The 24,801-nt window shown below is 38.3% G+C and overlaps 4 protein-coding genes and 4 long non-coding RNA genes across 9 annotated transcripts; 4 read left to right on the top strand and 4 right to left on the bottom strand.

Moving 5' to 3' along the window:
- Positions 1-1,084: 1,084 nt before the first annotated feature.
- On the top strand, positions 1,085-2,191 carry LOC116927268. Its single transcript, XR_006648751.1, has 4 exons — positions 1,085-1,430; positions 1,501-1,612; positions 1,779-1,890; positions 1,953-2,191. It is a non-coding gene; the product is annotated as an uncharacterized LOC116927268 (long non-coding RNA).
- Positions 2,192-4,390: 2,199 nt separating this feature from the next.
- Positions 4,391-4,830, bottom strand: LOC123474099. 2 transcript variants are annotated; one of them, XR_006648749.1, is made up of 3 exons: positions 4,723-4,830; positions 4,582-4,651; positions 4,391-4,525 (listed from the first exon to the last, which is right to left on the bottom strand). It is a non-coding gene; the product is annotated as an uncharacterized LOC123474099 (long non-coding RNA). The 2 variants fall into 2 exon arrangements; XR_006648750.1 differs by having other exon boundaries at positions 4,391-4,651.
- A 2,301-nt stretch (positions 4,831-7,131) lies between these two features.
- On the top strand, positions 7,132-8,026 carry LOC123474098. The gene is made up of 4 exons (XR_006648747.1): positions 7,132-7,305; positions 7,453-7,606; positions 7,672-7,856; positions 7,927-8,026. It is a non-coding gene; the product is annotated as an uncharacterized LOC123474098 (long non-coding RNA).
- Positions 8,027-8,615: 589 nt separating this feature from the next.
- On the bottom strand, positions 8,616-13,578 carry LOC116927035 (DNA-directed RNA polymerase III subunit RPC2). Its single transcript, XM_032933970.2, has 19 exons — positions 13,199-13,578; positions 12,935-13,141; positions 12,622-12,870; positions 12,396-12,563; positions 12,170-12,327; positions 11,992-12,100; positions 11,636-11,935; positions 11,410-11,575; positions 11,296-11,330; positions 11,040-11,202; positions 10,816-10,969; positions 10,245-10,756; positions 9,990-10,171; positions 9,819-9,928; positions 9,605-9,756; positions 9,359-9,540; positions 9,190-9,303; positions 8,960-9,123; positions 8,616-8,898 (listed from the first exon to the last, which is right to left on the bottom strand). The coding sequence occupies exons 1-19, from the start codon at positions 13,265-13,267 to the stop codon at positions 8,679-8,681; spliced, it is 3,414 nt and encodes a 1,137-aa protein (XP_032789861.2). The 5' UTR covers positions 13,268-13,578; the 3' UTR covers positions 8,616-8,678.
- Positions 13,579-14,243: 665 nt separating this feature from the next.
- Positions 14,244-15,284, top strand: LOC116927194. The gene is made up of 2 exons (XM_045175953.1): positions 14,244-14,611; positions 14,679-15,284. The coding sequence occupies exons 1-2, from the start codon at positions 14,529-14,531 to the stop codon at positions 15,127-15,129; spliced, it is 534 nt and encodes a 177-aa protein (XP_045031888.1). The 5' UTR covers positions 14,244-14,528; the 3' UTR covers positions 15,130-15,284.
- LOC116927052 (probable G-protein coupled receptor Mth-like 1) lies at positions 15,169-19,924 on the bottom strand. Its single transcript, XM_045175939.1, is given in 12 exon segments — positions 15,169-15,853; positions 15,919-16,055; positions 16,057-16,076; positions 16,145-16,350; positions 16,415-16,493; positions 16,556-16,820; positions 16,877-17,773; positions 17,835-18,015; positions 18,086-18,281; positions 18,376-18,620; positions 19,239-19,701; positions 19,776-19,924. Coding segments are annotated over 7 exon segments (2,100 nt in total). The 5' UTR covers positions 17,735-17,773; positions 17,835-18,015; positions 18,086-18,281; positions 18,376-18,620; positions 19,239-19,701; positions 19,776-19,924; the 3' UTR covers positions 15,169-15,318.
- Positions 18,766-19,563, top strand: LOC116927281. Its single transcript, XR_004396571.2, has 2 exons — positions 18,766-19,060; positions 19,226-19,563. It is a non-coding gene; the product is annotated as an uncharacterized LOC116927281 (long non-coding RNA).
- A 421-nt stretch (positions 19,925-20,345) lies between the features above and the next one.
- On the bottom strand, positions 20,346-24,723 carry LOC116927075 (glutamate receptor ionotropic, kainate 2). Its single transcript, XM_032934056.2, is given in 16 exon segments — positions 20,346-20,549; positions 20,614-21,112; positions 21,114-21,297; positions 21,372-21,520; positions 21,585-21,713; positions 21,787-22,004; positions 22,060-22,267; positions 22,331-22,372; positions 22,375-22,491; positions 22,572-22,637; positions 22,639-22,654; positions 22,738-22,813; positions 22,873-22,885; positions 22,956-23,318; positions 23,905-24,041; positions 24,131-24,723. Coding segments are annotated over 13 exon segments (1,422 nt in total). The 5' UTR covers positions 23,085-23,318; positions 23,905-24,041; positions 24,131-24,723; the 3' UTR covers positions 20,346-20,549; positions 20,614-21,037.
- Positions 24,724-24,801: the final 78 nt, after the last annotated feature.

Raw genomic sequence — 24,801 nt, 5'->3', positions numbered from 1 at the left:
TTTATTATTTTTTTTTTTTTCATCATTTGTGGTCTTCTTTTCATTTACCTACCAAACGTGATTTTTGTTTCCAGGAATACACGTCTTCATTAATAAATTGTCTTTAAATTAACATTTCTTTGTTTGTTTTTAGGACAAATTGGTGCAATGAGAAATTCAGCGTTATAATCATCTTGACCCCACTGAGCAGTTTAGACTGGGTTCCTTTTTCTGGATTCAGGAATTGTTCTATGTTGTTGACTCCAACTGTTTTTGGCATGGTGACTTCGTTTAAAAACACACAAAAAAAGAAACCGGCTGCCGACGTCATCGTGCTGGCTGTTGGGGATGTTTGAGCCGAATACGACACACCTATTTCTCGCCGATAACAAATAGCACAGACTAGATGAGCCGGAATGGATAGGGCAGCGGCCAAAAGTCGTAAAATGTCGAGCTTTACGAGCATCCCACAAATCTTAATTTTCTGATGAGTTGACACATTTCCGGCTTGCAATTATTTAAAAAAAAAAAAAAAAGGAATATGTTTGTTTTCTAAATATGTAAAGTTACGAACAAAAATGCTAGGAACTGATGGTTTTAAAGCTTCTTGAATTTTTTGTCGAAACCTGGAAATAATTAGCAGCTTCACTGTGCATTAATTGGACGTGTGTTGTTTCAAACAGTTGGTGACGCCTACTACCAGCGTGTGTCATGCTGCTGCTTCTGTTAACAAGTCTTAATTTCGAACAGGCCTTGAATTCGATCATTGCCAAGCGTCACATGAGGGGGAGAGATTTTGTTCCAGGAATTTCAGGCGTTGCTACTGAAAGATTGGCGAGCCAAAGGACGCCCTGTTTACCACAGCGTTGAAGGATTGATGGATCTGCTGCCAAATCGCCACAGCTGGAACATTTGTATCGGCGACAAGCGCCCACCTAACACCAGCAGCAGACGAAATCCGATGTGTGTACGTGCGCGTGTGAGTCGTTTGACAACATCGTAACTCTCGAGCGAAAAAGCGAGTATTTCGAGATTATTGTTGAAGTTGTGGGCAGTTCTTGGTCCACGTGTGATTCAACGTAAAGGTATGTGCAGCTTGCAATCGCCCAGTTGCAAGTTTCTTTCTTTTCCATTTTGCCTTTTTAGTCTCACAGTTTGACACTTTCGACGTAAATACCCCGAGGGAAAGGCGTCTTGCATTAAATTGACTGGAAATTGTGGGGCCGAATTTTTGTAGCGTCATGCCAAAGTTATAAGTTCTGCTGCTGGATGTCAGAATCATTTACGTTATTGCTACTAAGACTTTCATAGTTTTATTGCCTTTTTAAATCGTCTGCTCGGCGAAACTCTATTCACGAATATGCTTAACAATTTTTCTATGTTACTCCCGTTAAAACCGAGGCGAATAGCTGAAAGGGAAAGGGTTTTCTTCACTTTTTCCCCTCATCGTTGTATGCGGTTCACCGAAACTTGGGATAGATGATATACAAAATTTATTAATTAAACAATTTACAATTTTAGGTTATTGATCACAGATCCAGAGAACAATGTGTGGAATCTGATATTCTAGCCCTGGAAACCCCAGGTGCCTTTCTGCTTCAACAAGGCTATGAAGCAACTATAATTTCAGGAGGTAAAGAACGAAACCAAAAACAAAGCACAGACATTTTTTAGTTGGCTTTTCTACTTAATGTTATTGTTACACTTAACTTTGGAAACATAGAAGTGTATACAAATGTTCAGGGTCAAATTGATGAAATGATTGAGCCAAAAAAGAACTTTGTATTACTTTTGGACAGGTTCTAACTCATTGTACGAGGTTGATGCCCCAGTATACGACACAAATCTTTAGGCTGCGGTCTTCCAGTATTGGGAATTTTTATGGCGAGCAAATACTCAACAAGGAGTTAGGTAACCAATTCTTTTTTATATCGATTCTATCCAATTAGCGTTCGAAATCTGTTTGGGTATAGCGTCTGGGGCTTGAATCCTTACAGAATTGAATGGCTATCTTTGTCGAATGCTTCATTTCGTTTACATCGACTATACTTCAATAAATTTGCAAGTGGGAAAAGGTTGTCTTTAAGCAACAAGAAGGTATTATTGCGTGTCTATGTATAAATAATGGGTGAGCATAGGATTGTGGCGATGGATGTTTGTGGATCAAATCGCATCAGACGTAAAAGTACACAATATGTTTGCTGATTCACTTTATCGACGTTATCACTGACAGTTTACTAGCTTTTTAGTAATTTACCTTCGGCTACTTTAAATTATTTTTACAAGTGTGAACAAGTTACCTTTAAAATCTTGGTAAAAGTTGAAAGTAAGGAAGGAATGTATGACTCATGGCTCAACGGTAGAGCATCGGAGCGGTACGCTGAAGGTTTAGGGTTCGATTCCCGAAAGAGTCAAGTTACAATTCCAATTTAAATTCAATTCTAATGGGAAAGTAAACGTTTGCAGAATTTCAATGTCCTCGGTGATAGTTCTGATTTATGAGTTACAAGATCTCTAAGAGTAAAGTTAGAGTTCCTTAACTAAAAATCTGTCAAGTCCTATTCTACAATGGGGCTATTGGTCGCAGTTACAGGTGACATTCCAACTAAGATGAAGTTGAACACATAGTGTGATTATCAATCCTACTCAATTTATTATTTGTCATTAAAAAACAGTTACTAAAATTTAAATTATTTTACACTTTTCCTCACCATGTACAGCATAGCGATAATTTATATTCATCATGGACGCTGAGTTCTACTACAGTTAAGTGGGATTCGAACCCAAGGTATGTAGTATCCCAGTCCAGCGCTCTACCATTGAGCTACGATACATATTGTACTGAAATCTAAGTCTTCAACACATTAAGGTAACTGAGCAAAGTTGTACATACGGGATCAAATATCATTGGGGGGGATATAGGGGGGGTTGCCAGGATGGTATCGCATCTGCCTGGCAACTCCAAGGTCCGTGGTTCGATTCCACGGAGGTTCCAGATGTCCTGAGCCTCCAACATTCCCAGGTGTCTACCTTCCACGTCGCCAGTCGGGTCGAGAAACTTTCCCCATTACGAAGTAATGGGACGGATATCTTGGCAAAGTTTAATATAATATCCAATAACAAATTTCAATAAATTGTTCATTCCGATTTATCGGCGTATCTCATTACTTGGACACTTTGCAACGGACTATAACCATTTGCATCCCCTGTCGAGAGATCCCACACGAACTGGCTAATCTATGTTAAGTGTATAGGAATGTAATATATATTCATTCAACTGAAATTGTAGATTTTTTTTTGCTATTACTTCGACTCTTTTGGGATTTGAACCCTTATCAATCGGCGTACCATGCCGATGCTCTACCACTGAGCCATAAGTCGTGTAAATCATCTGTCTATATTTTCGGATTAATTGAGTTCAACAAATTTGGACTTACAGAAACGAAAAGAAACTACAATTTACGTTGACATTAAATTCTTTAACCTTTAGTGGGGGATTGAACCAGAGACCTTTGAATCCGTTAACCAACGTCCTACCACTGAGCTATGATCCTTGTATTTAAGCTATACAGTTTAGCATATAATTTTACAGCCTATAAAATTGCCTTTATTTTTTATTGCTTTCTAATAGTAGTGCAAGACAAAATGTAACTCATGGCTCAACGGTTGAGCATCGGCAATGCACGCCGAAAGTTTGGGGATCGATTCCCGAAAGAGTTAAATTAAAAATAATGAAAGCAATCTAATATATAGGCAGGTAAATAATAGGCAGGTAAATAAAACTCTCGTAAATATGATATTCAAGTAAGTACAACAGCAAAACACAAACTTCCAGGATTGGAATTTCATCGGCAGTAATTCAATGGCACATCAGTGGCCATTTCACCGGTGTTAAGAGTCCAATCCTTAGAAGAAAAAGGTGCCAAGATCAGAAATGTATAATGTGTGAAAACAATGAAAATATGAAAGATAAGTTTTTCAAAATTAATACAAAACAAAATTTGTATTGACAATTCTCTACACAATAAAATATTTTGCAACTTTTAAAAGGCAAAATAACCATTTCAAAAGTTGCTGTCAACCAAGGCAGGGGGAGACACTGCCTCGATTGACTCACCGGGGAGATTACCCAGTGCTTGGCTAAGAGAAGCCGGAAGAAGAGCTGAAGATTTGGAACATTTTTACAGGAGCGATTAACCTTTAATTCGGATTTGTGGGTAGCGACATAGCCCTCCATAAGCATTTCATCGAACTATGAGGACCCCCACGTCCCCTTTCCGGCCAGAGCCCTCCAAACCTCGATATATGTTGTTTTTATATATACCGTACAGTAGGGGCATGACCCCCTACGGGCTTATTATGAGTCAAGGGGAAACGGGGCCACAGAAAAGAAGGGAGCCCAGATATGCACTTCAATTTTTAAATAATTTATACCGTAACACACGGAAATACTAGTCAAATATGAAATTCCATTCCGTGCTTCCAGGCGTTATAATCTTTCGGTATATTCTTCTAACCAGAATCCAGATCCAATTTGATTATAAATCTATATTAAGAAAATAAAACATTGTAAGCATAAAAGTATTTGTTTATATAGCTTACGTGATACATAAATTCATCATCCATAACAAGTGCACTGGTTGCTTTTGAGGCGTTAATGGTTTCCTTAATCCTGAAATTTGCCGAGAAACAAAGTCATAAATCTCAATATCGATATTTTAAAAAATAATAAGATTTTCATACAAAGGAGCTGTCGGTATGATGCTCATTGATGCCATACAAGCAAAACGAAAAGTCTTTAGCGTCATTTGGCTTTAAGAGTGCCAGGTTCACCAATGCTCTGCGCGCAAAGGCTCTTAGTATGACAATCAATTATTTGAGGCATTCAGTGAAAAGTTACTAACTAAACTGAAAAATTGACTAATGGTTACGCAATCCAAATGGTTTTCTACTATATATTCATTCTTGTAACACTCTCGCCTTCTGGATTCGTTTGCCTTGATCCTCCATAAAAATTTTTTAAATGCAAAAAAAAAATATTATAAATATTTTATCGACTGACAGTAAACAGTAGATTACCTACGTTTTTATGTAGGTCTGTACGGGTATCAAGCAAACCCTCGCGTCCACTTTTAAGAAAAAAAAATTCTGTGGCCGTGTCCGAGAATAAAGAGGGTTCAAACAAATCAGAGTGTTGGAAGACACTTAAAGTGGGGTAACTGCTATCTTAAACTATTTGGACTTGTTTGCCATTCAAGGCCTGTGGTCACAGGAATCATTTGGGGATATAATAATGTGCCTGCCCACTGTTGAACATAAACAATAGGCTGTTACTTGGATGTAGCTCTTCTTCTCAAACCTCTCAGGTCGTGTCACAAACACCAGAACATTCTAGTCATACAACAACACTTTAAGAGATATATCAATTATACACATTATGCAGTATCACCTTTTAATAATTTTCAACAACCAGGTAGGTAATTCAGCTGACATGTTTTTCAGTTAAATGGAGGACAATACATGAAGGTGGAAGTTAGATGACCACATTAACCTTTTCACCTGTAAGAAATAAAGAAATGTGAAAAAGATATTTCAAAAGGAACACACAATATGGCATCACCATTTAATAATTTTGACTCTAATGGTTCTTCTTCATTGCAACCAGAAAGGCAAGTCAGCTGACATATGATTTTCACATAGAAAGAATACAGTACAGTACATGGAGGTGGATGCCAAATGACCATGTTAACCTCTTCACCTGTAAGGAATAAAGAATGTAAGGAGATGTATCAAAACAAACACACAATAAATATGGTATCTTCTTTTAATACTTATGATTAATGATTCTTCTTCATTGCAACCAGGAAGGTAAGTCAGCTGACACATGGTTTTTGGATAAAAGGAGTACAGTACAATACATAGAGGTGGAAGCTTGATGACCATATTAAACTTTGTCACCTGTAAGGAATCTTTGGATTCCTTAATTTTACACAATAGATAGTTCTCATCTTGTAATTGAGAACAGATTTCTTTTTTAAGTTCCAAATCTGCGTAAACAAAATATGCCCATTATGTCAGACCTTTTCCATGTCCCACATTTGGCATTTTCTACACTCATCCTCTAGAGAAAAAAAAGTATGCAAATAGGGCAAATTAATGAAGATTATGGGATGTTAGTGTACCCCATTTGCCTGTCAAGCTTACGTGTTTTGTGAAGAATCACAGTTGTACTAAATATAAAGTTCTGTGTTACAACCTGAATATGTGCCTGTTGTTGTATTTGCTGAGGGCTCCCTATCCCGAAACTAATCCTTCTTTGCAGATGTTTATCTATTAAAACAATATAAAATATAATTAAAGTAATGTACAAGATTTTGGCTGTCAAAATTATATAAAATAACAGTAATGAATGCTGAGTTGCTAGAAATCTGCATGATCTCACACTGACACCTCTCAGGGAGCCCAGATATGCACTTCAATTTGTCTTTATAAAATACTGTACATTAAAGAACGTTAATAAATCATGGATATTTCCAATCACACTTCCAATTATCATCCATTGTTTTGGCACCCAGCCTCTTTCAAAATCCTAATCTAATTCAGTATGATTTGAAGTCAAAATTAAAGAAAAAAACATGAGTTAGTATTAAATTTTTGCTAGTACATCTACTTAATACAGTGAAATCCTTTTGGCATTTTTCTTACGATTTATTACCAGGACAATGTGGGATTTGGAATAAATATTCTATCTACTTTGGTAAAAAAATCCTTCCCTGTAGAAAAGAAAGGTATGAAAGTGGGTTTGTAATGTACAACATGCTGTTTAATAACAAACCTTGCTTGTCAACAGCAAAACCAGCAACAACTAATTTCATTCCCATCTAGTTTGGTAAAAATCCTTCCTTGTAGAAAAGAAAAGTATGAAAGGGTCACATCTATTACACCTCACATGTGAGGTACTCCAAGGGCCGAGACTTGCTATTGCATATCACAGAATCACACAGCGTTGCCAAACTATATTAAGTTTTCATTTATTTTATTTATTATTATTTTTTCCTAACCTACCTAACCTAATCTAACCTAACTACCTAACCTCATCTAACCTAACCTATCCTAACCCATAAATTAGAATTTGGCAACGCTGTGTGAGGTGCAATAGCAAGTCTCGGCGCTTGGAGTACCTCACATGTGAGGTGCAAAAGATTTTACCTTCAGTTTTTGCTGCACGTGTGTGTGTTTTACTTGTTTTGAAACTGAGTAGCTCAGTTGAGCAATATAGAGCATGAAAAAGTGTTTTAGAAATCCCTCGACAATTGAGTTAGCTAGGTGAGTAACGAAAAACCATTTTATTAATTTATCTATTATTATTTAGTCATGTGCTAACTGTTTACAGTTAAATTTTGAATGTTTATCGTTTATTCAAAGTTTCATGTTTTATTCTTTTTTATTATTTCTTTATTTTGACAATTACAGACGTGTGGTTGGAAAAAATAAAAACAGGGGACGGAACGCCGAAGGAAACCAAAAACAAAAAAAAGGCGTAACAAATACAGAGCACAAAAATCTAACGTATTTGTCAATGTTCTGGCCCCAGAAGTCGCAACACAGGAAGAAGCAATCGGCGACGGTAATATAAATTTTGATACAAAGTTTCTTCATTTAACAAACACTAAAACGTGTAATTCAAAGTAGGCGATCCCTTGATTCTGGATGTAATGCCATCCACGTCTGGAGATGTTACATCTCATAAAACAGACGTGGTAGCAGATGCATATGGCAACGATGAAGATATGTTCGCTAGAACTCCACTTAACAGACGTGTAACTGCACGCATGATTACCAGTCAGCCACTGAAAAAGAAAAAAAAATCATATTAGGTAAAGGGTTAGAGAATAACTTTATTATTTTGTTAATTTTAATATTTTTTTCTTTTTATTTTCATTGTAGAATGCAGGATGTTTGGCATTATTTTTATTTATATTATTTTTATCTCATGTATTAATGCCATTCAATGAATCTAATAAAATAAAAAATGTAATTAAAAATATATATTTGTCTCAGTTTGGCAACGTTTATTTCAAAAGGCATCGTTTATTTTTTACACTTATTTTGAGACTTATTTTGCCATCATCATGTTTCATGGACGGCTTTTTTCAGGTGTACAAGCCGTCCGTCTGCTCTGTGGCCTACGGCCACTACTACTACCGACCTACGGTCGATGTAGACCACGTCTGCTCTGCTGATCCATCTGAATGGACGGCTTGTACATCATGCTCATGGACGGCTTGTACACCAGTGAAATTCGGAAAAGACGGCTTGTACACCACATCTGAAAAAAGCCGTCCATTACTAAGCCATCCCTGCCTTCGAGATTTTTCCTCTGCAGCCTACGGTAATTGGTAAGTCAGGGCTAATAAAATTTATTTTAATTTGGCAACACCACTTGCGCTCAGTGGTACACATCGATGAGAAAAAGGTCAAGAAAAATGTGCATATTGTTCCACTCTGATGGGTTATTTACTTGATTATCACTACAAATTCATCGAAAAGAATTTGTAAACAAAATACCTAATCAATTTGGCCTACCTTTCTCTTTTGAATAGAAAACGAGGTTAATGCAGAGTTATTGAAAATCCTTTAAGCACTTAAACGTTGTAATATTTACCAAATTCTAATGTATGTTATAACATACCACAACTTTAGTCAAAATACTTGTCCAATTTGAGACGCGGAGCAATGTTCATTGCTTGAAGTTCTTGAAAAAGAAGCTTGCAGGCGTAGGGAATACGGATGGAAGAAACTGTAGCACTTGATTTGCAATAGTGGCACCAACCAAAATATCCCATGAGACCACACTGATTGCAGACATCAACATCAAACGCATCACTCGAGATCATCAATCTTTCCAAGATTAGCATGCTGCAAATAATAATTCGATCAATAAAATTAGAATTATACCTATGGTCGCTCTTAAACAAACCTAGATCCGTATGCGATCAGGCAATCACGTTCCATTTCACCAAGGCGAAGGCCTCCATCGCGGGCACGACCTTCTGTAGGTTGCCGTGTCAGAACAGCTCGAGGTCCCCGTGAACGCGCATGCATTTTATCCATCACCATGTGCTTCAACTTTTGATAGTAAACCTAAAAATTCTATAAGTAAATTAAATCCGTACACAGCCGTAATAAGATCTCGGTTCGCTTGCATACTGGTCCAAAATAAATGTAAGCCGTTAGCTGTTCCCCTGTTGTTCCAGAAGTCAAACACTCTTTGCCTTGATAATTGTATCCATGCTTGATCAATTCTTCACTAACATCTTGGACCTATAAAAAAAAACTATAACACAACAAAATCTCGAGTGAATGTTAAAATCCGCACCTTAGATCCGCCAAATGCGGTGCCGTAATGAAATTTTCCTTCCATGAGCCCCGCTTTTCCAGCCAAAAGTTCAATCAGTTTACCGACTGTCATGCGAGATGGAAATCCGTGGGGATTCATGATTACATCAGGACAAATTCCAAGCTCTGTGAAGGGCAAATCTTCCTGTTCTGCAACAAGCGCTGTAATAAAGATAATTTGGGTTTAAAAATTGTCCATGAGAATCACACAATGTAAGGCATTAACCGGTAACTCCTTTTTGACCATGTCGACTGCTGAATTTGTCGCCAATTTCAGGTCGGCGGGTCTGTCGTAATTGGATTTTAATTATGTTTGCCTCTTCGGCATTTGAAGAAAACATAACTTTCTCAACATATGAAGGAATCGGTCCTTTGTATCTAAATTTAGAATTAAACAATAAATTCTAAAAACCTTAGCTTATAAAACTGTACGAGCTTACGTGATGGGCACGTCGCGATATTCTGGCATTGGAGCCGCAGCTGGTGCTCCCGGTGCTCCTGGCGCAACAGTAGCCACAGGAACGGTTGGCATAATTTTATTGATTAGTACCTTTTACCATAAAAATAGATAACAGCTGTAGGCAAATACCAATTTTTATCAATTTAAATACCTGTTTAGGTTGAACAGGTTGGCCCACACAAGCAAATCCATCCATGTCAATAATTTCATGTTTCCAGGTTGGTTTCTTGGTTGTTGGATCAACCATAGGACCATTAACACGATCTGAGCTTTGATTATTATACCGCTTCAACACACATTTTGCATTCTTATAAACCAAACACCGACCATAACCTAAAGAAAAATTTAGACAAATTTTCGATCGTGGCGTTAAAAGAAAAAGCCAAAATTTCATGTTGCTATTTACCTCGATCCAGAGATGCCTTGTTTAAAACAGTAGCATCTTCGATATCGAATCCAGAGTAGCTCATCACGGCAACCATAGCATTTTGGCCAGCGGGAATATTTTCGAAATTGACGAGCTCGATGGTGCGTGTCTTAACCATTGGTTTGTGTGGGTAAACCAGGTTGTAGAGGAGAGAATCAATTCGGTTTCGTTGGTTGCACGCGATAGTACCCATCGCTTGTTTGCCCATGGCGCATTGGTAAGTATTTCGCGGACTTTGGTTGTGATGAGGATACGGAATCAATCCTGCACAGACGCCAAGCAAAGTAAATGGCTCGATTTCAAGATGAGTCGTCTCTTCGGTGATATCCGACTCGTAGACAGCAATGTTGCTATCATTCTCTTCATTCACATCCAAGTATTCTATCAGCCCGTCGTGAGTGAAGTCCTCAAATGTCCGAAAGCCATCGGCAAGTTCTTGCATATGCCTTTCTGTTACAGCTGGTTTTCTATTTCGGACGATTATATATGGCCTACGATTAGAGAAAACTAAGAATAATAAGTGGTAATTTTGAAACCTAGATTGTTATACCGGCATAGACGACCACCATCGCAACTGATGTAAACAGCCCTTGTTAAGAAATGCGGATAAATGGAAACAAAGGCATTGATGTAGCCATGGCGACGAGCCAGTTTGAAATATCGGATCAAGCGTTGATAATCTTTGACGAGTCCTAGAATATTACCTAAAATACGAAGAGATAATGCATTAAACACAATTGTAATTTACGAGACATATATCTAAAATAAAAGAACCGTTGAGGAAAACAGTGTATATATTCGGGTCGCTGATCTCTTCGCCACTGAATAGATTAATATCTTCAACTCCCATGTTCTGTGCAATCCGGATGATGGGTTCCTCCTCTGCCTCCGTGGTGATATGAGTCATCAGCGCGAGATTTTTTACCAGCCCGCATCCCTAGACGATACCAACATTAAAGCCATAATCATTTTATTTTTTTAAGTTTCAGAAGAAAACAATCACATTTGCCTTATGGCTAAATATTTTTACCTCTCCTTCAGGTGTATCTGACGGACACAACATACCTATCGAAAAAATTTCAAAATATCGAAATAAATTAAGGAGAATTTGAGCATTTTCTAACAAAAGAGACGGTGTTTTCACCCCATTGAGAAGGTTGAAGAGAACGGGGCCCAGATACTTTGCGTGTCTTCTCGAATTGAGAATTGACTCGAGTCATCATCCCAAGTCCAGAGATGTAAGACAACCGGCAGAGCATTTGTGTGACGCCTTGTCTTTCCATTCGGAAACGTTTGATCGTCCAATTTCCCTAAGAAAAGCAATAAGCTACGAAATTCGAAGAGCAAACAAAGAGAAGTTTGAGTATTACAGTAGCAATGGCATTTTCTAACCCCAAAGTTATATGATCGGTCCTGATGTGTTTAATTGCATCAAACTGGGCCGCCTTAACCTTAGGAATGTTCTTGTCCGCGATTGCCTTTAATTCGAAGTTCATGCGCTTGAACAAATCTTCGAACAAGAGAGAAAGTAGTGAGCCCGCTAATTCCATACGCTTGTTGCCATAATAATCACGGTCGTCCACTGAGGTTGGATCATTTTCGGCTTGAATGACTCGGCGAATCATCAAAGCTAAATACATTGCTTTAGCTTTAAAGTTGAAATTGTCGACCTGTACAAATGTTAAAATTATGACACTGCGCATGAATGAAAACGATAAAATCTTACCGGAACGTGCGCTAAAACGGTGGTGGCAAGTATCTCTCTAGCCTCTTCCACTGGCGTTTTCTTTGGACCCCCAAAAAATCGCTTTTGACGCAATTTGTTGCCTAAATGTCTGCAGAGGACAATGCAAAAAGATCATTATCTAAATAAATATAGAATTGTCTGAAGATGTATTAGATACTTGAGTGCTTGCTGTTGTGTAAAGATGGATGCACGCACACATTCTTCTAAAGAAGGCGCAAATGCCGTCATTACACGATCGTCAGTGCCAATCATCTGGACTATTTCTTGATCAGCCAAAATCCCCATAGCTTTAAAAACTATGACGACAGGGACATCCTTGAAGTTTTTGAAGGGAAAAAAAAGTCAGGCTAAACTTTTGTAAGATTAACACATTACAACACTACATCCTGAAAACTATTTTGCTTCAAATAGTATTTTCCTTTGTTCATGATCACATTGGTGCGCGTTTTCGTTCCGTGCGTGCTGCTGGTGACTTGACATGACATGTTTCCTTTTCTATCCTGCTCAACTATCATGCGGTTTTTTGACATTTGTTCTTGAATCAAGATCACCTAAAATTAACAAATTTGAAAGATACTGAATTAACAGCATTTTACTAAAATTTTTTACCTTTTCATTTCCTCGAACAATGAAATAACCACCACAATCATACGGGCATTCATTCTTTTTTGCCATTTCTGCAGGTGAAATACCAGCCAATGTGCAGTTTGAGCTTCTCAACATGATTGGCATTCTTCCAATTGCTATTCCATTCCGTACAACTCTTTGCTGCCCTCTGGTATACTCAATGTCAACAGTAACTGGTGCTGAATAGGTCATGTCTCTTAATCTGCACTCATGAGGTGTGGTCAGACGAGACTATTAATTTAAAAAAGAACATGGAATAAAGGCTGGCACTATAAGGATTTTTTAAAACTATTACATGGTGCATGTCTTCTACAGAATCTGGTTTTCCCACATGAATATCCAAGTACTTGAGGTAGAATGTTTGGTCAGCATGGCTCACTACCTTTTCATTTGCTTGAACAATTTTCTTGATTTCCACATTGATAAAGTAATTGTAGGAATCAACATGCTGTTTAACCAAACCTTTGTTCTTAAGAAAGGCTGGGACCAACTTCCATTTTTCCTGCACATTTGACAAAAAGATTAGCTTCTTTAGTCACAAAAAGAACATTTCAATTACCTCAACAGCCTTAATTGGTTCTAATAATTTTTCAAAATCTCCATAAATATCCCTACGTGATTCTCCCATCTTCTTAGTTTCACAATGTTTATCACAGTTATGTTTGTCTCACAGTCACGATCTCTCAATATTATCTCAATTTTTCCGTTGTCCTCTAATTTTCATCGTTTCACAATTTTGTTCTTCTCCAAAAATTCAATGGAACCTTTCCGCCAAAGCTTTTTTACAGAAACCTTCAAGCACGTGGGAGAAATTGATCCCCAGACACGACAAGGCGACAGTCCCAAGATGACGAATCAAGGGACAAGAGGACAAGACAATGCCGACAGGGTTAAGAATTTCCCATGTCCTCCGACTCCGAGCCTGAACACGTGACCAGTTCTCTCAAAGCTCGCTGCAGCAGCACTGCAATGATATGGACCATAGAGCATAGACCATTGTAAAATCAAATGCAATTTTAATTTGTTTAATTTATTTATTTTTTTAAATTTAAGTCACTGTTTCAGACTATGTGTTTATAATTCAGGAGGTGAGATTTCAACGATGTATTCTTTTACTTATCGATATATTAAGCAAACAGTATGAAAGAGGGCATCCAGATTCTACACGACAGTGGCTTTCAGTTTCTAAGCCTACATCAAGACAACATCGTGGGTTACAATTGGAATATAAACAAGGAATACACTTGCAAAAAGGTTAAAGAAAAAAAATTCACTGCGAACTTGGGTAAAAATGTTATAAATTCGTGGTTCTTGACAAGTTCTTGACACAGTTATATTTGGATGTCGTTAGCTGCACGGCGTGGTGCCATATAAGCAAAACGATTCTTAGGAATCTGAATGTTGCATCATTTTAAAGGAAGATGCGTCGAAAACGAAAACTATAGTTCAAGGGCAAATGGCTCCACGTTTTTTTGTTTGTTTTTTTTACAAATGGGTTGCATAAAAGAAGAAATTCCACTGTAGGTACTAATATAGTTGCATGTTATATCCCTTCTCCCTTGGCAGCTCCTTTTTGTTTCTTGTTGTTTGGCTTCTTGCCAAGATCACAAAGCCATGTTCCCAGTTTATCATCTCTAGTCAGCTTCTTGCGATGAATTCCAAACTTTAGCCGGAACAAAAAACAAACAAAAAAATAAAAAGCTGTAGACTGGAAAGAATTTTGAATGTGGGTCGAAAGGTCGGCACGTTGAGGAAAAACTGGTTTTTACTCACCTACTTGGAGAATCAGACCCGGTTTTTTTCCATATACAGGATACACAAGTATAAGAAACCCAGATGGCTTGCCCTTTTCCAGTATTGTAGACTAGTCGACGGAAGCAGGATAGAAAATGAAGCCGTCCTCCTATCATGTTGTTCATTTGTTTGCCATAGCCTTTGTTTTATCTGGAATCAGCTGTCTGCCACAAGCTCTGTGAGTTTCACATTCTCTTTAAATTTTAGACTATTAATAAGGTTTTCCATCGCTGGATTTTCAATAGCTTAATAGACGACGATGTAACCTCCATTGGTGAGTCTGACTCTGTCCTTGAAAGACAGATGATTCCAATGCTATTAAACATGAGTCGAGGATCAGCGTCAGCTGATTCGAATGTTGCGGAAGAATATTGGTCATCGGGTCTCTCGGCCACAGCCAACGTCAAACGTTTTAAAGCCATCCGAGCCGGCCTGCTATTGAATTTAAATGAGAGCGTCCGAGACCTGACGAACTCTATCAAGAAAAACGACCTTAAGGAAGCGGAATATTACCTGAGAAAGATGAATGATAAGTGGAACAGGATTGAGAGCCTACAAAAAACCATTATTCAATTAATTCCAGATGATGACCTCGAAATGTTGGTAGAAGAATCGAAATTATTCGAAGACAATCGCGATGTTGTTGATCGTCAACGTGAAATGGCCACCAACTTCCTGCTAAAAACTGTCCGTTAACACCTTCCACGGATGTTTACCTACCATTATCAATATAAATTACAGAATCCATCGATATTTATTGTTGAAAAAGAAACACAGAAGCAATACATATGTTACATTCCACAGTTTTAATAAACCGTTACGTTAAACGTTAAATAAACCGTTAAAAAGCATCCTTTTTGTTCGTGGGTAGTTAACTTAATTCTATTATACTATAACGTGTTCCCTCTCGTCTATCGGTCTACTTCCCCTGGAAGTGTCCACCTGAATGGCATCTAAATCGACGTTCCACAGGTCGACGTCGATTTCAATGTCCTCCTCTAGATCAAGATTATCACTCGAGTTGGAGTTGTAACTGGATGGTAAATCACCCTGTGACGTAGATGAAAACTCGCCAGCCAGTTCGGATTGGCGGAAAATTTTTGAATTGTAAATGATGAAACGCGATCCGGTGTTATCGCACAAGGAAGGGACTGACGGCATTTCGGAGATTTGCGATTTCGGGAAAATCGGACGTCGGCTAGGGGGTCGACCCAGAAAGCAGCAATGAGGCCAACGATTCTTCAACGCCTGCCAGACTTGTTTCTTGCAAGCAAAGATGACAAAGATGGTGAGTCCCGTTAAAATGTTGACAGTGTCAGCAATCACCCAAGTTAGTAAAGATTGCTCTGTGAGTAACGAGATAGAATCGGTCATCCACAGTGCCACCATCAGCAAGAATAAGCCCATCGAGATTCGAACTCTAAAACGAAAAAGTACCAAATCAGAAATTGTTTGATCCAGGTTTTTTTTTGAAAATTCGAATACCCTGACAGATTTGGAATGACGATGATGGGAGCCTCGTCACTGTATCTGCTGATTTTACACAAGGCGAACACAATCATGATAACGACAATCGCGTTACCTAGTAACATGATCGTCACGGGCCCGTATAAGTAGGCGAAAGAGTGGAGGACGGTTTTCAACTATAGCAAACAATAATATATAATGACGTATTAAATAAACAAGTATGAAAATGAGTGGGTGATTATACTTAAGAACCAGCATTGCGATTGGTCAAATTTGGGTGTGACAATGTGTTCCGGCAAAAACTGTACATTCTCGAGAACTTGTCCGATGATGTTGATGCTAACCGGTACACCCCAACCATAGAAGGAATAAAACACTAGTCGTCGACTTTTCGGGTCTTCGGAATGTTGGCTTTGGCGACCCGGGTCTTCGTTTGCATTTATCGATTTCCTATTCAATCCCAAAATACAAGTGTTAATCGGTTATCCCTTTTCAGATTATGAATCAAATGTACCTGATATCCCACCAAAGGTCAAAACATAAAACATTGAGCCATGCGAAGGTCGCCAAACAGGCGAAATGGACCAATACCGCTGTATAGACAAAAGTTGTAAATACATTTAGACCTTTGAAAAATAATAGAAGTCTTTTTTACGCAAGGAAGAGCAAATTATTTTCGGCATTTCTGGAAAGAGCTGAATAATTCCCAGTCCCATATAGTAGACGGCCATAGAGCTGACGTATGACATGACAATTATTCCTTTCGTATCACGCAATTGCGGAACCAGGAAGTATGCCATCAAAGTAGCCACCAGGAATAACACCGACAAGAACAACAGGTAAGGATAAATGCTTGATGCCTTTATGAGGCTTTCGGGAACCTCTGGCATCGGTGGGAAGCATCTCAGTCCCATCATTTTCTAAACCATTTAAAAATTCTTTAAGATTGAAAGGCGAGGAATTTTTAAGAGCTTACAGTTGTGTTTCCTTCAACGAAGTTGTCGATGCAGTATTTATCAGTTGGGCGGTCGCCTGATTTGTCAAAGTGGTAAAAATGGCGATTGGGCTGCATTAATCCATCGTGATTTATGGCGAAATTATCAACCATAACAATGTCTTCGTTGTGGCATTTGAATCCGAATCCAGCGTGAATGGTCAGAGTATTCTTGTCCTCGATACCGATCGGTCCTCCATATTTCCTTGTCAGTTGGGACAGATTAAATGAAGCAGGATGAGCCCGACAGGAGTGTGTTGCACTGTCGATGGCCAATCCCTGTGGACAGCACTTGCGGAGGCATTTGGTCTTGTCCTCCATACAAGGATCGTTAACGCAATAACGAGCGACAAATTCCGGATTAGCAGGATTTACAGATGGAATTTCGTTGACACAAAACTGGCCAGGTGGCAAAACCAGTGCATCTGTGACCTTTAACGACCCGTCGACAAACACTTGGAATTCCATGGTACTGGTAGCCATTTTCCCTATTCGACAGGCAGCCAACTTGTAACTCAAATGGAATTCATCCGCGTCCACCAGGAATGTTTCCTCTTTTTCAACTGCGTAAAGCACAGGGATTCTTGATCCCGGATTGGGAATGTGAGTCCTATACAAACACCTGTCGATTCCAGGTCTGTAGAATTCGCCATCTTTACAGCATTTCGTCAAAGGGGTTTTCTGGTACACTTGAACAGTATCGCTTTGACTTTGCCCGGCTACCCCGATATTGGCCCAACAGCACACCCACAACAAATACACGAACAAAACAGCCATCCTTTCTTTCATCTTTGCTATTGCAGGCAAGGTGATGATTGCACTTTCACAGTTTAAACACATTTGATTGACTTTTAGCCTCAAGCCAATTTACCGGTTTGCCTGCGTAAATCAAAAATGTGTTGTTAAAAGAGGAAAATCAATGGATAGGATGCAATTTTACCTATTTTTAATCGCTTCATAAACACAAGCGATAATTTTTAGATGATTGGAAAATAATTAGCAGCATAACACCCTTTTTTTTTGGCGGAGACGGCAGTTGATGGTTGACGTTCTGAATGTCGACTGGAACCATAGTAGGTTAGAGACCGAGTTTCAAGTACTGCTTCTTTGATATTCTGATTCTCCAGTTACAGAGCAACAATGGGGTTAGCAACTGTGTCAAACCTCAACAAACCAGTTATCTTCGTATACCTGTCTCAGTCTCCTCACACGATTCGAGTATATCCACGTAGTCACTGGAACGATGTTAACTTCAAATCGATCCCTAAGAGCAACCATTCACAGTAGTAAAATCACATTTTTGTTCCTACCAATAAACGTTTGGACTGCTCTCATTATTGAGATTCATCCGAATCATGGATCATCATCCGCATTTCTTTTTTCCTCCCTGGATTGTAATAAAGTCATTTATTTCACGAACAATTATTTTCGTTCGTGATCTTAAAAAGAAGAAATAAGGGAAGTTAGGTTGTTTTACTTACATTTTTAGCTATAATTTAGTTGATTTTCTCCAGTTTGTTTTCATTTACAACGGATATAACACTTGTAAGGAATAATCCTTGGTGAAAAGTGCCATCAATTGTTTCAATTGCATCAACGTGTTAACTAGACTTTCATTTTAACCGTTGCATTTTCTCCACTTTCTTCGATAACACAATTCGACAAAACGTAGAAAGCACAAATGGCGTGATGTTAAGATAAATAGAGAAAGCTTCGATGACATTTCCTGTAAAAGATTATACAACACATTCAATGGACAATTGAAACGCTGATAACAGTCATAGCCCTTTTATATATCAAGAAACTTAGATTTTTCCATTTTGAATAATATCAAGATGTTTCTGAGTTACCAAACGCCTGTGGCGTTAGAACTGGTTTCCGTTTGCTGTTTAAATGCAGTCTCTTGTAGTTCGAGTTTAGACAACAAGACGAGCATCACGCGCGTTCTACTTGTTACAGTCATACAAGACCGCATTCCGGTTCCACGCTTACTAGTTTTCGAACAACGCAGTTCGGTGGCAGAAGAGTCACGAGCATCACCTGAACCAGCATTAGCGCTCCATGTATGTGATCCCGTCCGAAGTATTTCGTAATATTTTTCTGTTTGTTTTTAACTGCAACTTGAGGAAAACTTGCGACCCAATTCACACGTTTTTGAAATAATGGGTTCGTTATTGCCTTGTATAATTTGATAACCTTAGTTGCGATTTTAAACCGTTTACATAAAATTCATTACAAATTCCCATACCGTTTATGCACGGTGGGCTAGCAAATGCCGTCATCTTAACAAAAGGATTCGTAAATCTTATCTTAACAAGTCTATCTTAACAGTTTAATCAATTACCTCTGAACTACGGATGAATGCCATTCGTTCGCAGCCAAAGAACGGAAACAACAGTTCCAATTGGTCGGTTGTTCCAGTTTCCGCAGATACAGCAGGTTTCGGATTCTTCCCACAGTCTACAGAATAGAAGAATGCAAATCAAGAATCTGAGCATTTGATAATGGACTTAATTATGAAAACTTAAGATGAATTCGAAATCCCTCGTTTTAACGGCAAATTTACGTAGATGTAACGCTCGGAAAAAGATAAAATCCCTCACCTTGTTTGTTTATTTACGGTGATACTCAATTGCCAAAGGTGCTAAATATATTGGGTTTCTCCTGTGTTTCTGTAAACCATGGGTGACGTTAGTTGCAACCAACCATAGCAGGGTGATGAGCATGACAGCCATCACAAAAAGCTCCCATTACATTATATTGAAATGTAGAACCTGTTTCCAACTGTGAAGCAGAATCTAAATAGCCTTGTATGGAATTGAAAAAAGAAATTGCACATTGGAACCTGAAATGCATGTCATTTCCTAGAATACAGGACTACCTATAATGGCTGCAAGTTACACAGCAATGACTGCACTATGGGCTCTAATTGTATGAGTATATACTCACCACCATCCACCTCAAAAGTTTAATGACAGCGTTAATATGAGCTAACTTTTCCTAAAATGGGAACACCAAAATAATATAATTGGAAGAGTAGTGATGAATCAACCAAATTCCACACGAATAAAATGACAACTCAATTACGCAGACGATAATATGCTACCAATTAGCTGGAGGCAAGACAAGGTTTACAATTTTCAATAGTGCCCTGTTGCTGTGGCTTGTTACGTTTTGTTTGTATTAGATGTAATTGTAACTGGTTAATCGACACATGCTCTGATTATTTGTTTTGCGATTCTGACCGAAATTTTTGCCATTTTTAGGTATAACTATCAACATTACTAAGAAGGCAACTGAAAGTAGGTCATCCATTTTCTAAGAATATTCTTGCCCTTTTCTCTTTAGTCTTTAAATCTTACTGAGTAAAAAATAATGCTTTAACTTGTTGTCAGCTATTTTTTTTCATTTTCATTTCTTTTGAAATAGACGGGATTATTGCAAACTGAGCCTAAAATTATATCATGTATTGTGCAGTCACCTACTTATTCAGAATGTGTTGTACATATGTCGTGTTTGGGGACAGAGCCAACAATCTGTCACACAACGCCTACACAGCCTACAAACGACCTTTAAAACTCGACATATGATCAAACGACTATCACAGACAATGCTTTCATTGTCAACCATTCTTACGCCCACTTTTATTTGCCACCTGCGTTAAAAGGGAAAAAGTATTAAGTTTTCGGCGAGCTTACAAACGCGTAGCACATAAATACCATTTTTTTAAAGTTGGCGTTGAGATTATTTCACGCCGGTGGGGTAGTCTTTAAAACAGTTGGGAAATACGACACGGTTAACAGACTATTAAACTTCAATAAATTGGAACGATTGAGCCGGGATATTCCAGTTGGATCCACCGTCGATTGTGCAAGAGATTGTGCAGAATAGCCTGGCAGGTGTCGGAACACCTGGTCTACAACAATTCATGTCCCCAAAATGATTTGCGGTGGCCAGAATATTTAGAAAGAAAAAATGTCAGAAGCTACTTGTTCTAGCGCAGGATAAGGCAACTAGGCAACTATAGTTATATGTTCTACAATGGATTAACTATGAATCGTGAATTCAGCCAAAATATAGATGTTCTTGGCAAAATTTCAATGAATTCCTAAAACGACGTCATTATTGGTTTAAAGTATGCAGTTAAATGCGTTGGCAAGGCCGTTGACGTCCAGCCATTGAAATAATTCGCTCGCAAAGAAAAGCCAAGAAGGCGACGGCTGATGCCAACCGAAAGGACAAGAAAGGCGCCAGTCAAATTCTTAAGCGACAACGGCAGATGCTTTTCACTCCTTGAAGATTTCAATCGACTCGATTTGAAATTTTCCATACATTGAACCGGCATTGGACGGAACCACAGATCCCAGTGGTTGACCAATCCGCTTTCCTGTAGTTCCAAGAAGCTGTTTTGGAACCGAAATTCCAATACAAAGCACATCATAAACCAGGAAGCATTCAATAGATGAAAATGTCATACCTTTTGCTGATGGGGTTGGTGTAGGGACTGTGTTTTGGTAAAGCCATTGCGACCGGTAGGGTCGAATAGCTGTCCCTTGCCAGTTGAAAATTGCATTTCCCAGTTTTTTCGAAGTCTTGCTTAATGGCGTCCAGTTGGTAAGGTAACCCCTGTGTAAAGGATAAGAGTTTTTAAATCAGTCGGTCTGTTTTAATGAGAACGAAAAACATTTACGTCGATAAAGACGTTTCGTAATCCCGGTGAAATGAACTTGATGCAATCGGATACCAAAACGCAACGAGAATGTGGGAATGAATTGACCCTGTTCCGAATTTTCTCGTAAACTCCCGTCCAATTATTATTCTGCATCCAATCAATTAGAACTGGATACGTAATATTAATTTTTAAATGACCACGAATTTCACTCGCAACTTACCATAAACATCTCATCCGGAGTCCCTGCTTTCTTCATCAGTAAATTGATATCATCACTATCAGCGATGTCATAGATGGAATTGATGAGCGGTAAACTGACTGGAGCCACTACATACGTGAAAAGAATCGACGTGTACGCTTGAACGAAAATGAACGCCGCCAACGTCCAAATACCGGCGACAAGACGAAAAGGTAATCGATTAGACGCACAAGGTCCACCTATAAAAATTGAATTGATTCTGTGAGTTGCACGTTAATGTGAATCAAATCAAACCTTGTGACAGTAAATTTCCCAAAACGTAAAGGTATTGTTTTCCAGCTTGTCCATTCAAACGACTGTTGTTTCCTGGGAAATGTGTGCAAGGATCCGTTGCAGACACTGTCTCAGGTAAGGAACGATGTTCCATGTATTCCAAACATCGTTGAATTACATTCAAAACGACAACGACGCAAATGGCTGTCACGATTAGTCCAACCCAAACCTAAGTAAATTGTTTTTTCAAAGAGTAGTATCAACGTTAATAATGAGTCTGATATAGTCATACCGGCCACTGGAATGGCTTGACGACAGATTTGATGTTGGGTATATCTCTATAGGAACGGGAATCAGAAAACTGAGCGTTGTGTATTCCCAAGGCATAGTCAAATCGACGACCTTATTGCGCTCCCATGTTTGGACAACGGCTGTAGCCAAAAAATCGCATCTCTATATGAAAACATTTATGAATTTATCATAGTTAATGCTTGAAGAAATTAGAAAAAAGGAAAACATTTTATCCACTCAACTCCATCCCACAAATACTCAAAAAGTCCTCTTTGTTTCGGAGCAGGCTCAATCCTGTTTTCCGTGATTTCTCACCATTTCGTAACTGGAAATTTAAAAACATATAATAAATAACAGTGAGGGATGTATGCAAAAATGAATTAGTTGTGTCATTTTGCGAAAACTTACGTAAAACTTAATCGCGCTGCCAAGTACTCAATGATGACTCCACCCTTGAGCGGACCAGAAAGTCCTTTAGGATTACCTACGTAAAATATCAAAAACCAATTAGAATAGGTTTCAACCATTGTTTAACAGAATTACCTTCCCAACGAGGCTTTCAATGTTGCACAACAAAATCAAAGGTTAAAAATCGACGTTTGTGAGATTAAACATCAAATAATTACCCAGATAATACGAATGTGTTGGCCTTTGAGAGGATTTGGCGTTGAAGCTAATGAGCTCTGGTATTTATCGGCAATTACAATAACCAATAAAAGGATTAATTTAAATGGTATTAACTTGGGCGGAGCCATTGAGAAACAATAGGAGGTTTGAAGCTCAACTGCGCTTGCTAGAAAGGGAAATTCGTTTAAATACCTTTAACTGACGAATTGATCGAGCATCAGAAGAAAACTAGTCATGGCAACGATGATATACAGAATATTCAAAAGAATAGCTGTACTTTCTTGACGGAAAACAGAAATGCTGTACACGTGAGGATGGCTAGCGTCGGAAGCGTCAATTGATTTGGGGAGTGTGCCACAAGTCTAGACATAACCAGCAAATCAAACGATGAATACGAGCTGTCATGTCTATGATTGACATTTTCTAACTGATTATTTATTGAAATGAACGATTAGAAGAGAACTGACTTCAAGTGAAAAATCTACTATATTCTAGCAACAGCGATTCTAACGTGACTCACGTTACCGGTCACATCATCTTGTGTTTGCTACGCACTATTGGCAGATTTAACCTTTACATGATCGTGATTCGGTTCTCCGTGTAGATATTCACAGTCGCATAGCATGAGCTAGCATTATTTTAGTGTCTTAACAATTCAGTGACTTCAGTCTATCGTGAACTGGCGGAACAAAATACCGAGTTCGGACGAAAACATTTTTAGGGCAGCAAATTGGGAAGCACTTTCGTTTCCAATTTTCTAGAAAAATTTCTAGCAAACGTTAAAATCTGGTAGCTAAATTAAACAATTTGACGTGTTAAGGTTCTCAATTCTCTTCGATTTGGAAATGAAAGTGTGTAAGGAATCCAAATAGAAGATTATCGAAAAGAATGTTTAGCTGAAATCATATCATTTCGCCAATTTTCAATAATGAATCCAAGAAGACTTACTCTAATTAAGAATGTTGCACAATGGTCAGGATCTTGTCAAGATTTTGTTATACCACAGTGTTGAACCCCATGTGTGGAAATGGGCGTGATGCGAGCCAATCTGGTTTCACAAATCCATTTTCAAGATATTTGCATACCTTTTAACACAAGACGTAATGACATAGCTATGATAAGAGCAGCAAAAACAAAGAAATCTAACATCTAGTATACTAATATAATATAATACCTTGGTTCTTTAGATCACAATGACACGAAGAATCGTTTACTTAAAAATCCTCTATACGACGAAGACCATCACCGCATCGTGAGGTGACAGAAGACTGTCGCTTGACATGGCCTGAAAAAGGAAAGTATAAAACAATAACCAATCGATTTGAATAGTAAAATGTATGACTGTCTGGGCAGTCTAGACACGCATGTCTTAGCAACAAGTTCAGGAACGTATCAAACAATGCCGAGAACACTTGATATTTTAAAAGTACGTAATAACTTATGGAAGATCACACGGTCTATCACCTAGTAAAGCGCTATAACACCACTGACCTTTTGTATGCAGCCTTTGACTTACCAACCAAGTGGAAAATATGTGCACCCTTCCCATTTGCATGCCATTTGTATGATAGCCTTATGGTGCTGGCCTGATTTTCCAGGAACAATCTATGGACATAAAATATACAACTCCCAACTTTAACAAAAAATTAAAATAAAAAAAGATTTCCTGTCCCTGACAAAAGGTACCAGTCTTAACATAGATTGAAATGCTTTCAATCTATGAAGACATGGATGTTACACGATAGGATATGGGAAAAGGAATGTAATAACGAAATATAATGCAAAATAACAAAAATACCATATGTGATTAGTCACAAAATGTACAAACCTCTATGAGCAACACAA

Source organism: Daphnia magna, linkage group LG7 (genome assembly GCF_020631705.1).
Source record: "Daphnia magna isolate NIES linkage group LG7, ASM2063170v1.1, whole genome shotgun sequence".
NCBI classification, from domain to species: domain Eukaryota; kingdom Metazoa; phylum Arthropoda; class Branchiopoda; order Diplostraca; family Daphniidae; genus Daphnia; species Daphnia magna.
This window is presented reverse-complemented; position numbering and strand designations above follow the sequence as displayed.

Bases quoted from the DNA above. Each gene is read 5' to 3' on its own strand.
- LOC116927035 (XM_032933970.2), bottom strand. From the start codon at position 13,267: ATGGGAGAATCACGTAGGGATATTTATGGAGATTTTGAAAAATTATTA. The intron at 13,142-13,198 runs GTAATTGAAATG...TCAAATGTGCAG, and splicing joins AACCAATTAAGGCTGTTGAG to GAAAAATGGAAGTTGGTCCC. The intron at 8,899-8,959 runs GTTTGTTTAAGA...TATTATTTGCAG, and splicing joins CTGATCGCATACGGATCTAG to CATGCTAATCTTGGAAAGAT.
- LOC116927194 (XM_045175953.1), top strand. From the start codon at position 14,529: ATGAAGCCGTCCTCCTATCATGTTGTTCATTTGTTTGCCATAGCCTTT. The intron at 14,612-14,678 runs GTGAGTTTCACA...GATTTTCAATAG, and splicing joins AGCTGTCTGCCACAAGCTCT to CTTAATAGACGACGATGTAA.